We start from the raw sequence: 17,923 nt of genomic DNA on the forward strand, positions 1-17,923 counted from the left end.
GGAAAAAGGGATCATTTTGAAAGTCACACAACTCCAATCGAATAATGCTGCTCTGAAATGTCGCATTTCATTGGATTGTTAAATAATGTCAGTTGTGGCCCTATGTCACTGAAGTCATAAAATTGCTTACTGAATTGCTCCAAAAGTTGGTCTAACATTGGCACAGAAAACTTAAAGTCAATGTCATGGCTCTCCTCCATCAACTCCCTGCAGGGAGGGAAATATACCACGTTTCCTCTGACTAGGGTGAATTTAAAAACCTTCAGTCGACTTATGAACTCATCTAGGTGTCCAACTAAATCTGAGATTGTTTGGTTACGTCCCTATAACTTCACGTTGAGTTCATTCATGTAGTGTGTGATGTCTGTTAGAAAGCTGTTAAAATGAGGATCACATAGTTTTGTGATTAGTTCTTTGTTTGTCTTCTCGTGTTCCTCTAAAAACTGTTTTAGTTCCTTTCTCAAAGTAGTAAAAAACAGTTTCAAACAGTTCTCTCTGCTTAGCCAACGTGCCTCTGTGTACAACATTAAATCGTCATATTCTGCCTCCATTTCTGTTACAAAAGAAACTTGCGGTGTGTCACGGCCTGATTTCCGCCCTTAATTAGATTCGCACACTTCATTACAGTTTTCATAACATCCTCTATCTCCAGAATTTTACCACACAGAGCCTCCTGATGTATAATGCAGTGCAATACAAGGCAATTGATTCCGGCCTTCCTTAGTAAGCCAACTAAGCCAGTTGGAGTACCACGCATTGATTTGGCGCCATCTGTCACAATAGCTGTGAGATTGTTAATGTCACCAGTACCGTTTACAACCTTCATAAATGTCTTGACCTTTGGCTGTGTTATGCAATGATTCTAATACTAGTAGCTCTTCATTAATAACAAAGTCTTTGGAAACAGTTCCAAATTATTTGAAAATTAGAAGTTGAGCTGTATCTGTTATGTCAGTTGAGTCATCCAGAGCCAATGAGAAGTAAGCTGAACCTGTAATAACACTTTTTTAATTTATTTAATGTGTGAGAACCTATTTCCTCGACTCTTTTTGTTACAGTTTGTTTTGACAGTGGGACGCTTTCAAACTCACTGGCAATTTTATCTTCCCCAAATGCATGTGCCATTTTCACAGAACAGCGTTTTACAAATTCGCCATCAGATAATGATTTTTTTTGCTATCTCTGCGCTTACAACAAATGCCAAGAGCGAGTTTTTTTTGTATTGATGTTGGTTTAGTAAAAATAGATTTCTGAGAACCAACCTTTCTCTTCAAATCGGGTACGATTTTAGTACGTACTTGTCTAACGTATTCTTGGTATTTAGCGGCATTTGAGGTTATATTCCTTGTGCACAGACAATACTTATAAACACACAAGGCACTGTGGTTTGTTGTCGTTATTGTTTATAAACAGAAATTCATTTTCACATTTCTTCTGAAATGATCTGTTTTCTTCACAGATCTTACGTTTCTTACTCATAGTACACAAAGGCTGAAGTAACTGACCAGGGAACACAAACTGCAACAATAACACTGTTAACTGTAAAACTGATCACTGTAACCAGAGCAGAGCAAAGCAAGTGACTTTCAATGATGCGTTACTCTGGAGGCATAGAAATCTACACCTCGCACAGAGAAGCAGTAGATTTTATAAATTGAGTAATCTTTTTAAAGCAATCTTGATTCCGTGTTGAGAATATAAATTGTTTCCGTCATCAGAAATAATGAATATACCTACACCACTGTAGACATCCAACAATCAGAACATGTGGATTACTTCCATTTTCATCAAGGTGAAAAATCTAATCTTTGCAGAACACAAAGTTTCAGTTAGACACGGGATCCTATGTGAAAATGGAAAAATGCACACATTACTTTCCAATTTGACACTTGAAAGAATGTTTTGTTGAAGCTCTTCGCAATCAACCCAATTATAATCAGAATGGTGGTGTAAAATTTTTAAATTCTGGGAAAGAATTTGGAAAAGACCAAATGCTCATCAATAATCCAACATTCAACTGAAATGTGTGTCTGCAATACTTAAAGAAATAGAGTTTGTGATATATTTATTTATATATGTTCAATCATAAAATCTGCGGTCGAAACTAATAGCTAAATTGATAATACATATAATTTAATATAGTTTTTATCCTGCCGCGGGCCGCACAAAATCACGTTACGGACCGCATGCGCCCCGTGGGCCTGCTGTTGGCCACCTAGGGTATATATATCATCCAGACGAAAAATTCTAGGTGTTCCTCAAGGCACTTTATTGGCAGCCCTATTGTTCTCAATCTAGGTGGCAGATATCCCACAAAACCCAAGGTCAACCATCTGTGATGGCTGACCTTGGTTTTTGTGGGATATCTATATGCATATGATACGGCAATATTGGCCAGATCTCTCAGCAACAAGCTGACAATCCGACAAGTCCAGGCTAGCATCTCTTCCCTGGTGAAATGGTTCTCCATTTCGCCAGGGAAGAGTGGACGATCCAGGTCAACTCTCACAAAAGCGCAGCCATAACTTTTCTCTAGAAGAAAAGTTCCCATCAATGATGACATCAATTCATTGGTAAAAAGATGCCATGGCAAACAGAAACCAAATATCTGGGAGAACAACTTGACAAAAAAAAACTTCATTTTAACAGCCACATCAAACTCATTGGCTGTAAGGTATCCAGAGCCATAGCTCAGCTGTGCCCCTTTATCAACCGAAGAAGTAAACTACACATACCAAACAAATTGCTAATATAATGATGGTGATACGTTATGTATTTACTTATGCCTCCCCAGCATGGAGCCATACCTCTAAATCAAATATTCTAAAATTACAGTGGATTCAAAACAAGTGCCTGCGGATGATTCTAGACGCCCCATTGTTTATTAGAAACATCCAGATCCATCGAGAGACCAAAATTCCATTCATCTTCTCCTTTCTTCGCGAAGGCTAGCACGCAGCCAAATATCAAACAAGCCTCGAATTATGAAGCAGTTTACTGCAAACACAAAAGATCCAAATCAGTTCTACTTCCAGATGAACACAACTAACCACAATACTCTAAAGGGGCGAGCGTAAAGCTCAAAACCATCCCATTCACAATTTCCTTACTCAGACAAAAGGGAATATGAAAAGCATGTTTGCTTCACCCATCTAGTCAATAACGTTGTTGTTGAATATTTTTATGTGGTTTCAACTCACTGAAGGTTATAAGCCTGTGGTGCATTAGCACCACGAGTGGGCTAAGGGTTTTTTATTATTTTTTTTGGTATATTTTATTCATTTTTACGCAGTCCGAAAACCGTGTTCTAGAAACGAAACATGGAATTTTTTCATTCCACTGCAGGCCTCCAGTTATTGTACAATATTAAACCACCACCAATAACGTTACTGACAGGATGGGTGAAGCACTAGTGCTTTTCATATTCCCCTTCATGTGTAATGAGAGTTGTTTTGGAGTGGGAGATTTGTGAGCAATTAAGCTCGCCCTCTGAGGGCAGTTGTGTTAGCTATGATCGGTTGAGAGAAGAATAGCCTTCGGTCTTTTGTGTTTGTAGTAATCAGTCTCGTTGTAATTGACAGCTTGTACTATTAGTGGGTTTGAATGTGAACTTGACTTCACGAAGAATTTTTCTGCAAGATCACGAAGAAGGGAGATGTATGGAGTGCCGGTTTCTCGGTGAATCTCTGACGAACCACGGTGCATCCAGGATCATCCTAAGGCATTTATTTTGGATTCTCTGTAATTTTGAAATGTTTGATCTTGAAGTGTGACTCCATGCTGGTGAGGCGTAGGTAATGACTGGACGTATTACCATCCAGTAAAGAAGCAATTTATTATGTAGGTTCAATTTGCTCTAATGGTTGATCAATGGGTAGAGTTGAGCTATGACTTTGGAAGATTTGGAGCAAATGAGATTGATGTGTTTGTTGAAAAGGAGTTTCTTGTCCAATAATACCCCAAGATATTTGGTCTCTGATTGCCATGGGATCTTTTGACCAGAGAGCAGGATGTCTTCTTTGTTGCAAATTTTTCTTCTTGAAAACATTATGGCTGAGCTTTTGAGGGGGTTCACTTGAATCCTCCAGTTGGTGAACCAGTTTGCTAGCTCATTGATACTTCCTTGGAGTCTAGTGATTGCTAGGCGAGGGCTCAGTGATCTAGTTAGAATAGCGGTGTCGTCGGCATAAAGGGCTGTAGTAGTTGTTCTTGGATTGAGAGGAATATCTGCCATGTAAGTTGTGAAAAGTATTGGGGCCAGAAGAGAACCTTGAGGTACTCCCGCCAGAATTTTGTGCATTGAAGAAACAATTCCGTCGAGTTTTACTTGCATGTATATTTCATTGATATATGAATTTCACTAGTTTAATTGGGATATTGTTTTCAATTAGTTTGGAGATAAGGCCTTGATGCCAGACCTTATCAAAGGCCTTGGCAACATCCAAAAACACAGCAGCAGTGTGAAGGTGCCAGTTAAAACCATGAGTGATATGTTCTGTTAGTCGGTGAATTTGTTGCACCATGTTGTGAGCTTTGCGAAACCCAAATTGCTCATTTGGGATTATTTTCTGTTGGTCCACTGCTGATTGTAGTCTTCATAGGATGACCTTTTCTGTTACTTTGCCAAGACAGGAAAGAAGACTGATGGGCCTGTAGCTTTGGGGAAGTTGTGGGTTATTGCCAGTCTTTTTCAGAGGTATAATGTCCGCGATTTTCCAATCTGTGGGAAAGTACTGGAATCTTAAAATGGAATTGGTAATATTAACTAGATGAATTATGGCTTTCCGTGGGAGTAGCTTTATTATTCTACTGGTAATGCCATCAGGGCCGGGGGCCTTTTTATTCTTCAGATGGGAAATAATATTTATTAGTTCTGTTGGAGATGTGGGGTTTATGGTTTCTGAATAATCCTTAGGCTGTCTTAGTGCATTTCTAACTTTACGATGAACTTTGTAAATAAGATTGATATTTAAGTTTGCTAAAGATGGGCTACATTGATTTTCCAGATTGTCAATTAGGGCTTCTACTTTTTCTTCATCTGTGTGTGCAATTCCAAGATTGGTCTTTAAAGGGGGAAGTGGTTGTCTTTTGGTACGAAGAGATTTTACAAACTTCCACATGGAGTTATCTTCTGGGTTGATTTCTTTGAGTTTGGTTTCCCATTTGGAGTTCCTGTGGATCTGGAGGGCTTCTCGAACCTGTCTGTTCAAAGTGTTTAAGGTTGCTTTGTCCTGCGGGGCTCTGGTATTGTGATATCGCTTTCTGGCCTTATTTTTGGCCCTGATCAGGTCCATTATCTCTTTTGGGATGCAGTTAGGAGCATGGAAGACAGTGGTTTGAGTGATTGATGCTATTGCTGAGTTGATTTGCCTAGTTATATTGTTTACAGCTTGATCTAGTTCTTCTTTTTTACGAATGACAGGGGGAGGACCGATGTGGACCGGGAGAACCTTAGAGAGCTTGTCCCATGGTATGAAAGAATAATGGGAGAGAGCTGATCTTGAAGTCCTAACCTGAGTAGGATGGGATTATGATCTGAGTTAAGCTTGTCTACTGTCTCCAGCTGGTATTGATATTTGATGTTTCTGAGGATAACTATGTCTAATACATCAGAACTTCCTGATGGGCTGTAGTGTATGGGCTCAGTGGGTCCAGCTACTATTGATGAGTTGAGTAACATATAGTTGAATAAGGTACGGCCTTTGGAGTTGATTGACGAACTGAACCAGGCCGTGTTTGGAGTTTAGGTCTCCTGCTATACTTATGGAATCCGTTGAGCTGAGGATGGAGTCTAAATCTGCTGTCAATAGTGGAATACTGCGAGGGTTGTACGCTGCATAGATATTGAGTTTGCCTGCGTTATTAGTGTGCACCTCCACATCCGTCACCTCAAGGTTTAGAGTTTGGGGGTTAGTCAGTGCATTGTGGCTTAAATAATTTTTGATAAAAATCGCTGTGCCGCCTCCACTGGAGTTAAGTCTGTCTGTGTCCTGTATAAAATATAGCCTCTTAGTTTTGGATTGCCTGTGTACCTCAGTGGATGTGGCGTTTGCACAACACCGCGCTTGGCCGCACGAAGGAAGACTTGGTTTCGAGTCTAGTCGGCGACTAGAAGAAATTTTTCGAAGCCTTTTTTCGACCGGTTCCCGAGTTAGTCGATCTCTGGCACGGGCAAGCAGGTTTTTCCTCCCGGAAACTCGGGTTTTTCGTCCTGTAAACTCAAGAAAATCGACCGTAGAACCCACATTATTTCAGACATTAAATATATTGTGTTAGGGTTAGGGACCACGAGATGGCGGCACATTTGAGCCGTCTCTCTTCACTGCATACCGCTTAATTAGTGATAGCCTTGGGCCATCTGTCTCTGGGCAGTTCAATCTCCACCAGTGGAGATTGAACTGCCCACTCAGTCTCCAAAAGTTAGATAGGGCTAAATGGTCTCGCCTACTCCCGTATACGGGAATAAAAAGGCGTTAGCTGATTGATTTTTTTTTTTGTTTTGGATTGTTTGATGGTCTGAGGTGGGACTCACTGATCAAGATTATGTCTGGATTGAATCTTTTTGCAAATTCTTGCAGCTCGAGAATTTTATTTGTTAAGCCATTGGCATTCCATGCTGTTATCATGAGAGAATTTGGTTTAAATTTTTTAAACATAGAGAGCTGTTAATATGGATTGGTTTTCTAGATAGAATCTTTTTCTGGGGGATGGTGAGGTGTTTGCTTTGCTGAATTCATGCAGCATTGTTGCAAGTGACAAGGTTAAAGCTGATGTGAGATTGGAGCTTGTTCGCTCTTGTGATAAAAAAGTCTGGGTTCTGGAGGGACCTTTTCTTTTCTATCTTGGGTGGTCTGAATTTGTCGAGTTGTTACATCAACTTCCAATCCACCTTCCGATGTTCTGCGTCTTTTATTAGAATGTTCTTCATGAGAACAATCGAGCTGTCGGGGAGTCTTTGAAGGTGGAACAGGTGTAATGTCCTCTTCAATGTCCAAATCATCATCTTCAGTGTCATTTACTTGAATGAAGAGATTCAAGCAACCAGGATAATCTGTTTCAAATTTCTTTAGGAGGAATTTGAGAATGTCAAGTGACATATCTTTGTTTAATTGTTGAATGGCGTCTTTGATATCGTTTACATTCTCCATTCTTGAATAGGTATAAAATATTTACAATGGCGAAGAGAACAGGCTAGGACCAGAAAATTGTATCAAAAGTCAAAGTCTTACCTTGCATTCTGCATACAAAGCAGATTCACAATATCTAAAACTCACTAATCACCACTTAAATCAAAAAACATTCTTCGCAATAACAACCATCATGCGAGACTACAATGCGAGCCGCCATTTTTTTTTCACAATATTAAATATTTGAGTTTATGTCTATAAATAGTTGTTCGTTAGGACCTCTTTGAAACCTTCGTTTTCAGTGCCGATACTGTATGATTATGCGACAATATCAGAGTTTGTTTGGCTGCTGATGTGAATTGTGTGTGCGCGCGCGCGCGCGCATCAGAAAAGCTCTTTTTTATCCCTTCCATTCTGCAACAATGTCGTTACACTGTTGTATGATTTGCAAGTCTGAAACTCGGTAAACAAACTTTTTTTAGTTATGAATTTTGCATGGTATTAATACAGGAACAGCAGATTTAACATATAGACATCACATAACTTAGTATAAGTTTATAACTTAATGTGATACTTTATACCAACTGATTTTAACAGATAAAAAGTTGGTTATAGCTGTTGTACAAAATTATTATGAATAGCATAATTATGGCGGCATGATGTGAGCCACCGCTGTTTCGGAGCTCTTGGGTAAGTTCCTGTTCTTCAAAGGAAAAACAGTTGTTTCTCCCTAAAATATTTTAAACATAACGGAATAGCATTTGTCAATCAAGTGTTTTCCTTTTTCTGTGATTAACTCTTATGAATTAAAGAAGAGTCAATGAATAATAATAATAATTATTATTATATATATTAATGATAGTAATAATAAGAAATCACATTTACAAAAATATAATAAAGTATGGAATGATCAGAGAAAAGTCACAAAAATGTGTTATATCTATTTCGATCCTGTCTCTTCCCACGTATGTTTCTGTCTACTAATGCGCGCGCGCGCGCGCACACACACACACACACACACACACACACACACACACACACACACACACACACACACACAGCAATCTTGCCGCGATGTATGAGAATAAGATAGATTTATTAGATTCATATGAGATCTTAATTTATTACCAATATAAACGATCTATTCGATTTTGCATAATGTACAACTACGTACACAAATTGTAGTGAAGTTCGTGAACACCAAATTTCATCCAAAATCCATCTAGAATGGCGTTTATACAGGGTGACCACAAATAATATTTTAACAATGAAACTAACTGAATAAATTTTGTTTCAGTTAAACTTGGGCACTCATAAAGTTTCCATACTGGTATCTTCATGATGATTTTCTTTAAAAATGGCTTCAGTACAGGAAAAAGCCCAATGTGTTCTGTGGCTAGCAGAAACAAAATCTTCAGGTACAGTGCAGCGAATAGGCACAGTATGGAAAGAACCCACTTGATGTCAAGCTCATTAAGTCATGGAAGACAAAGTTTTTAGAAACAGGTTCAGTTCATAAAAGTACAAGCAGTGGCAGACCATCGGTTTCCGAGGAGACAGTTAAGGCAGTTCAAACTGTCTTCACCCGGTCACCGCAGAAATCAATCAGAAGACTAGAACTTCAAATGCCAAGGAGTACAGTCCACAAAGTGGTACGCAAACGTTTGAAATTGTCTGCGTACAAAGTGTCCAGGAGATAAAGCCAGATGATCGTCCAAGGCGTGAAGAATTTCCTAACCTCATTTTGAACCGCATCGATGAGGATAATGATATTTTGCAGCGTGTTTGTTGCTCTGATGAGGCAACATTTCACGTGAGTGGAGTATTCAACAAACACAATGTAGGGATCTGGGGATCTGAAAACCCACATGCCATAAGATAACACATTCGAGCTAGTCCAAAACTGAATGTGTGGTGTGGACTAATGCATGATCGAGTGATTGGCCCTTTCTTCTTTCTTGAAAAAGAAATTAATGGAAATGTGTACTTAGACATGCTGAATAATTATGTCATTCTCTAGATACAGGAGATGCAACCAAATGTTATCTTTCAATAGGACGCTTATCCCCCCCCCCTCATTGGTCTCGTGATGTTCGCAATCATCTTAATCGAGAATTCCCGAATCGTGGATTGGCAGAGATAGTCCAATCCATTCTCCAGATACAGGAGATGCAACCAAATGTTATCTTTCAACAGGACGCATATCCCTCCCCCTCATTGGTCTCGTGATGTTCGCAATCATCTTAATCGAGAATTCCAGAATCGTGGATTGGCAGAGATAGTCCAATCCATTCTCCAGATACAGGAGATGCAACCAAATGTTATCTTTCAACAGGACGCATATCCCCCCCCCCCTCATTGGTCTCGTGATGTTGGCAATCATCTTAATCGAGAATTCCCGAATCGCTGGATTGGCAGAGATAGTCCAATCCCATGGCCCCGAGGTCACCGGACATTACACCCCTAGGCGTTTTTCTTTGGGGGTATATTAAGGATCTTGTTTATGCAACACCAGTTCCAGACCTTGTGACAGCGCATCAGAAATACAGTTGAAGGAGTCACACAACAAATGTTGGAGAATGTGTGGCGTGTTACTGATTACCGCTTGGATATTTTACGTGTTACCAGCGGTGCATATGTTGAAGTTGTTCACTGGCTTTTTTTTCTATATGTTATGCATTGAAGTCTAACTTTGTTCCATTTCAAGTATCCACTGAAGAGTTATAATATATTATAATCAGGGTAAACATTTGTGAACACCCTGTATATACAGACAGATGAACTGACATAGCAATTCTAAATAGGAAACATCATAACAAAACTCACTTAAAAAAGAATGTTGCATAAAATCCAGTTTAGTCTAGAGCAGGCTTTCTGGATTATTTAATCCTTAGTCTAGCCTATCCACGTTACTAATATTAATGTACGCATATCGGCCACTAAATTAGAAACCTTTATGCAGAGGTATGTGCAAAATACTTGATCACATACATCAGATGCTCTAGGCAACTATTTAAGAATGCTGCTGGTCAGTAACCGTCAACAGCGTTGATCACAATGGGAAAAACAAAGGATGGAACATGTTAGAAAAACAGATCTGTTTTTTGGAGGGCTGTCTTTTCTACTTCACCACCATATCTACCTGGTTTAGTCATTTCTTCTATTCCAAGGTCTATTCCAAAATCAGAACTTTCCATCAATCTTCTTGAAATAAAGCAGAACCAGGAGGCTTTACTTCTATCTTGCAAGATCTAATTGATCTGCTTGTTTACTAAATGTATACCATCTTATCTGCGCCAGTTTTTGAATTGCAGAAGATGCATCGGCACTATCTGATTACCGACCAATTATAGTTACTCCTGTTCTGTGTTTTTCATAAGGGCTTAGATAAGCATCTTCAGCTATACTTCCAATATGATTTTTGGCAGAGTTGTATAGTTAAGTCTACAGTTTACCTGTAAAAGGTAAACTCTAAACTCAACTTGAATTCTTTTTAAAACTTTTTTCATCCCTGTGGATGACTGCACTGAGAGCACCTTCATTCCAATGCCAAATTCAATCTTTCTTTACAGCATCCGGACGTCCAGGCCTTTGACAATGTCGTTCTTTAAGCTATACTTCGAGCGATGCACACTGCAGAATGATCCAGAAATTTTCTAGCACGTGTTTTGGAGATTTACTCTGCAAATTCCCTCACTCTCACTATGTCCCATTACAATGACATCCATTCTAGCATTTCGTGGTGTACGCCAAGGAGCCCCTCTTCTGCCTTCTTTAATGGTGTTAATGAAGTTTCCTAGCTCTCCTCCAAGCCATAATGGCTGCTGATTTGACATAATCATTGTTAATGGTTATTTGTCTATGATCTTATACCTTCTACTATTATGGAGAGCTTGCAGTAACTCTTCAACCAAGCAATCGACTTAAGTTCGAGGCCTAACCTAAAATATCAATGCGACAGTCAAGTAAGCTTTCTCTCGTTCTATTGGGTAAGAGACAAAAATTTGAAACTTGAGAATTATTACTATTATTATTTTTTTATTTATTATTATTATTATTTTATTTTTTTTTTTTTGAGTTTTCCCTGAACGGCACGTTTGTGCATTTAGGAGGAGGGGAGATACCTTTGTTCTCTTGTCTCCAACAGGGCGTTCTTCTTTCCCATCCACTCTAGAATCTTTTCTCTATTCTCTTTGAAAAGCGCCACTTAAACATAAATAATGCTTGTTCATTCCTAATTACTACCTACTTTCTAGACTCTACCATAGGTTAGTCATAAGTATAAAGTTTCTCTCTCATTAGAAATTTTCCGTGACAGTGCAAACCATGGAGATCTTGGTATTACCAGGTTGCGATGGTTAGTGCCTAAATTACCCTCTCCGCTTCAGAATTATGTTTTGCTGCCTCTAGAACTTCTTGCATTATGGATGATTATCGCCGTTTCTCCGGGCAGTGCCTGACGGAAGAAAGACACAGAATACGACTTTCTCCACTGAACAAAGACAAAAATCAATGCTTTGCTGATTCAAGCTCGTACAAGTCAGAGAAGTGATGACAAGAACTACAGAGCAAGGTATCACAGGAGAGAAACTTTTTGCATCCTCCAATGTGAAAGAGTTACCTGTAATGCTGAAAACCAAGACTTAGTCAGACTACGCGGAGAACACCGATCGTGCCAAAGTTTACACCCGGAATTGTTTCCTTTAGAAGTATGGTATCAGTAAAGTTACAAGAACTTATACAGCTTTGAACTTTCGCCAGGAACTTTCAAGATGCTTTCTTTGCATGTGCACACCGCCAGTGTGTCCCGAAGTGCCTTGCCGGTCACACCGCTTCGGATAACGACTTCAGGATTCCCCATGTCTGGAGTTACGAGCTCGTAAATAACACAAGATATTGTCGAGGCTTAGGTTTCTTCTTGCCGTACCTGTGGACCACAGTATGGAGTGTTGATTTCAATGCGGAGGTAGATAATTTAAAATTACAATAAAATTTACAATGCTTTGTGGATGAGATTCACATTAAAAAAAAAAAAATGGAAAATCAGTAGGTAGTCTGGTCTTCACTCTTCGGAAATGATGTTTATCAGTAGTAAGAGCTCAACTATTGTCACAGATAGTTGAGCTCATGACTACCGATGATTCTGAAGAATTCGGAACTACGATCTATGATAGATAATGTGGCCATACCATAATTGCAATCCGCAACTGTCACTGCTGTTTGAAATAAAGCGAGTTCTGTGGTCGATTTTTAAGAGTTTAGGGTTAAAAACTCGAGTTTCCTAAATAAAATAAAATAAAATAAAATTAAAAAAAAAAAATTCTTACTTGTGTCACAGCAATGATCGTGGGAATCGACTGCATTAAAAAAAAAAAGAGCTTAGAAAAAGTTTCTGTATTAGGCGACTGTAATCGAAACAACAATCTTTATTCTGGATTACGGAACCAGTGATGCTGTCACATGTACCCCTCACATAAAGCTATTTATGTGAATAAAATATCCATAGCCTTTTCCTGACATGCCTATAAAGTGACAAAACAATAACATTTGCATGTAGTTATACTCGTATAATACACATATCGCTTTCAAATAATAAGAGGCCACGTTAATGTTTACATACTCAATTTGTTGGCAAAGCAACCAAAATAATATAGTGAGACACTGTTTTGCAGCAGCTTAAAAAACGTGATTTTTCATGAAAAAACATGAACGTTAATCATAGTGTGCTCGCTACGTTTTTTTAAAGCATTAATAGTCAAGGTATAAAGGACACATTAAAACACAACAGCCTACGTAGCTCAATTAATAACGACGACGTTTTTGGTGGGAAATACTATCACTGAACTTAACATGTAAGGAGAGTATGACATTTTTTTTAAAAAATGATAATGAACATTACAGAGCAAAAGCATACAACATGGTTTCTTTTTCTTCTTCATGCTGAAAACACATGAATGAATTCATCAATACCATGAGTCCCGTGATTTGATTGTTTTGCCATCATTAGACGGCGTTTTTCAAAGCCTATAGTGTTTTATTAAAACTAATTCCAAGTTAATGTGTTTTATGAAAATCATTAATTCCGTAGACTCCCTGAAGTCCGCTCTCTCGATCAATAAAAAATCTGTTCTTGAAAGCGATTCAGATATTTCTCCATTCGTGAATTTCTTATTTATGTGCTATGGTTTCATGGCCAGTCCTGTCAACATGGTGGTCACTAACATACTCTTTGGTAAAGACTGATACAGACTGACCATTTTATATACTCCCGTGTGTTTGTTGATATTAACAGAATTAATGAATAGGTCAACGCGTAAAATTACTTAGGAAGAAATAAAGTAAATGATTAAAAAAAAAAAAAAAACTCTTATTTCGTGTTGAGTATCTCATCACATTTTCAGAGCGAAGTAGGAATGGAAACGAAAAACGAACGTTACAGAGTGCATTCTTTTTTACTGCTGACGTCAGCAGTCTGGTGCTATTAAGAAACAACTTCAAGAAAGCCAATAAGCAATAAGGTTCAGTATCCGTAGGATAAAATTTACGTTATCAAAGAAAATAATGACGGTCATCCGCTCCTTGACCCATTTGTGTTAATGTTGGGAAGTCAATGGCTTTTCTGCTTATAGGAAACCTATGTTCACTGGAGAATAATTCTTCATGAATCATGCATCTCCCATCTCAGAAACTAGAATTTTCAGAATCCTCACCCACACAGTGTAGTTCATTCTACTCTACTAACGATTCTCTCAAACAAGGATCATAATGAATTAAAGGTAACATTAATACTCCACGATTATTTTGCTTCTAAAATAAAACGGATCTTGGACAATCACTCTCTAACAGTGCTCCATAGATCAAGAGGATGTCCGTTCCAACAGAGATCTCATCAGAACATATTACTTAGGTTCTAAAAACCTATATCGAAAGGACCTGCAAGTCAGTGAAGATCTTTCCTTCCATTAAAAGATAACATTCCTCTCTTAAAACAATCACACAATTGTCGGATTCTTTTGTTTCTGCATTCCTTTCTACTCTGGTCGATGACATCCGTTTTTCATTACCCTGAGAAGTCTGACCCACGGAACTTGGAGTTTCTTTCGAGCAAAACATCATACCAGCTCTTTCCCTTCTCAGAGTTAAGAGACCTGAACAAATGCCATGAAACGCTACTTAAATGAACCTTATTCGAGTCTCCAATGACGTTTTAAATCTGTAAAATTTTGAGAATTTCTGACTTTTAACTCAAAATACTAATCTTCATTTTATTACTACTCTGAGTTGGTTTCCATGGCTTGAAATATCCAGAGTTAGTATTATTGAGGTGTGTTAATCTTATTAGAATAAACAATATATAATTATTACTTTCGAAAATCATGTCGTGTACATTTTCAGATGGAATACAAATGGGAAAAAAAAAATTAACAGAGAGATTTCTAAATTAACAACTGTTTAAATGTTTTTCTTTCTAAAAAGTTTAAGGAAGTGGTTCTCGTCTGAATAACACTAATTATTATTACTTTTTTTCATATACTGCGCACCATTATTGGATATTTTTAAATTATTCTTTCGTTTCTTAATAGTGAATAGATTACACTGGTCAAAAGAATGAATTCTACAACATTTATTTTCATTTCCATTTTTGCTTCACGTAACAGTTCAACTCATATGTTCGCTCTGAAGAACTGATACGCTAATCAATAAATTTATATAATAAATATTTCATTTTTTTTCTTATGCAATTTTACGTGCATAATCTATTCACTAATCCCAATATATTTTATAGCGGGGACTGGTTTCTGGATCAACTAGCATAAGGATTATATCTGTGTTAATAAGGATGTGACCAAAGAATTGTAATTTCATGAGCTACGTTTGATAAAAAGGAAATTCCGCGCAGCCTTGTATTTCTCCTGTAATAAGGTCTCAGCACAGTCGGAGACTTAATGTCTTGATCACACTTCCTAGGTAAGATTGTAGCATCGAGGTGGGGGGTAGCACTCAGTATGTACTGGAATGCTATATATGTCATGGAAAAAAAAACGCTGCGTTGTTGTATTTATTTTTTAATTGACATTCACATAAGGTAGAGTTCTTTCTTTTCCAAGTTGATAAATTTTACTTCTGGGTGTCGCTGATTCAAATATTGGAACGAAAACGAACACTTTCATGACACACAACCAAAAGTCAAAGTATCATCGTTTGCTGCAAGGGTGACAGTTCTTCCAGTATAATATGTTCTTCCATTTGAGGAAATATCTAGCGAAGTCCGTGAAGCATCGCGCAGTATGGTGAATTTGTACTTTTACCTATGGTAGTGATGGTGTGTTTCCTACGAAAGGTCATAGTAGCTTTGATAGTATTTAGATAACGAGAAAATGATATCATCTACAACCGGACGCGCAGGAGCGTCCAGTTTGCATGTTTTACTGCACCATAATAAAATATAATAGAACATAACAGAATATTATGGTGCAATTAAAATGTTCTTGGCACTTAAAGAATTAAGTACCAAGAGTATTTTCGTACTTAAGGATTCCTGAATCTGCAATGGGCGTTATTGAAGATTCAGAAGAAATGTAACCAATAGAAAATATGCATTTTCTATTGGTTGCATTTCGATTTAAACACCCTGTATACAGGTCGTATTTATCCACAGGCGTACGAGGCTCTAGCGGAGGGGGCCGAAAAAGTAGGTCCAATTTAAAGGCTCCAAACAATGAAGTCCCCGGAGCACTCTTGCGCCTCGGGAAAAATGTAAGAACAACGTCACTCTACAACGTGGATTATCGTCGTAAGGACTAGGGATAAATTCCTTCAGTCTGCTACACCACCGAATATTATAAATTATATTACTATACTAATAAATATATATATACCACTCTGCTGGTTGCTCAGAATCAGGGCACTAAGTAAAAATTATACAGAAGAGAAAAGATGGGTACATAAATTTTCTGCCTAAAATTTATATACACACAGCTGTTATGGCTAGAAAAGAAAAATGAACTGCACTGATTTCAAATGCAGTTCTCCCATTTATGTAGTGCATATATTATGCAACGTCAATATTATAAAAAAATAGGTCCTTCAATCTTTTCTCCCCCGCTTCATGACCAAATTCTGGATTCCGAAAAACACTTCAATAATTCTGAAGTGTATACTTCAACTTAGAGAGGCTGGTTATAATTTAACCAACTGCTCTTCGTGAATGACGATCTTCCTTTTCCATTTCAGGCATCTAACAATCGTGGCTTAGTGATATTTTATTGCTTTCAGTGAATTAGAGTTATTACACACAGACAGCAAAAGAAAGAAGACCATGTAATTGTACTAATTCAACTATGCTCACATTCTGCATAAAAGGAAAATATCGCTTTCATTAGCGAGCTGTGCTAAATACGAGACATTTTAATTGATTCTACATTAAGGACTAAAACGAACGAGCACTACATTTTCCTTTCGAACGCAGATCCAGTTACCACGCATAACCTCACGTGACTAAGTAAAATAGATGACGTCACCTTTTCTAAAATTCTGTTTCTCACGTCAGGGGGCGGTACTAAAAGGTAAACATAAACAAGCATGCTGATGCTGCACATCGCCAGCATATACCATTAGACCTAATAAAGAAACCACAATTTAACGAATTACTTTAGTTTTAACCGCGTCATGATGATCTCCAAAAAGTACTGGTTAACAAAATGTCAAAAATACTATGAAAATCTGAAGAAAAAGGATTAAAAAAGCGTTTTTGTCATATTATCCATTACAAAAAAAAAAATCAGTAGAAAATCAGGTATTAATAAAATTCTAAATATATTCAGTATACACAGAATTTGATATATCCTGATATCAAAACTCCACAATTAAAATATACAGAAGAGGTCCTACACTCTCTTCCTCGCCTTACTGAACTTGGTTAACCTTACTTAACAGGAAATTAGATAAATCGCGATTTTCAAATGGACACTTTCTTCACAAATATGCCTAAAAGTATCCCCTCGCCGATTCCTCTATTGGTTATTTGAGAAGAAAGTTAACAATTAAGTATCAGAATAAAAGAGAGGTTGAAAAACATAGATATTAAAATGTTCGTATGTGAGCACATGCATATGCTATATTATGAAATATCTTACCAGTACTGATACAAATTACTTATTTTAAATTTCATAAAATAAAAATAAGAAACAAAACTATGAAATAACGCAATGTACTAACCTGATTCTTCAGTACTAAGAACGGATGATAACCGAGGAACCACAAGCGAGGCATCGCTACCGACCTCGGGCAAGCGGGGAGACTTCGGGCTGCATGACAACCGCATAAGTACCATTGCAGCCATGCAGTCGTCCATGACGTCACCGTCTGCGCTGGGACGACGTTTCCGTCCACTGAAAGTCAGATAAAAAGCATAATTTCTTATATGTTACTAAGCATTTTTATTTTGATGAATTTTTTAAACAACGTGCAATCAGTATTATTTTCGAACAATTGTTCATATGTAATAATCATATGGACATTTAAACATATGAATAAACATTTGAACACAGATAAACATTTTGGAAGAGGAATTGGAAAAACTGAACTTCGAGAACCAAGTTCAAAAACACGAGTAAATATTTTTTTTTTCGTGTTTTCGAGATATTTTTCTCAATATTTTATTCTTGGCTTGGACAGAAAGAAAATTTCTTTTCAGCTTTCATACCATCTGTTGTGTCAGTAATCGAAATGTTCAAATTAAAATTCCAATTTGCAATACAGAAGATAAAAATTACTAATGTATTTAATAAAATACA

The 17,923-nt window shown here is 37.6% G+C and overlaps 1 protein-coding gene across 1 annotated transcript in view; it reads right to left on the bottom strand.

Annotated features, from left to right (window-relative positions):
* Positions 1-17,923, bottom strand: part of Glut4EF (Glucose transporter 4 enhancer factor) — a 332,547-nt gene that overhangs the window by 269,303 nt on the left and 45,321 nt on the right. The window contains exon 2 of the mRNA XM_090414696.1: positions 17,346-17,518. Coding sequence (XP_090270822.1) covers positions 17,346-17,518 — 173 coding nt within the window. The remainder of the gene's footprint in view (positions 1-17,345; positions 17,519-17,923) is intronic.

This window comes from Typopeltis vanoorti, chromosome 25 (assembly GCF_054136105.1).
Source record: "Typopeltis vanoorti isolate ZY-2024b chromosome 25, IOZ_Tvanoo_1.0, whole genome shotgun sequence".
In the NCBI taxonomy this organism is placed as follows: domain Eukaryota; kingdom Metazoa; phylum Arthropoda; class Arachnida; order Uropygi; family Thelyphonidae; genus Typopeltis; species Typopeltis vanoorti.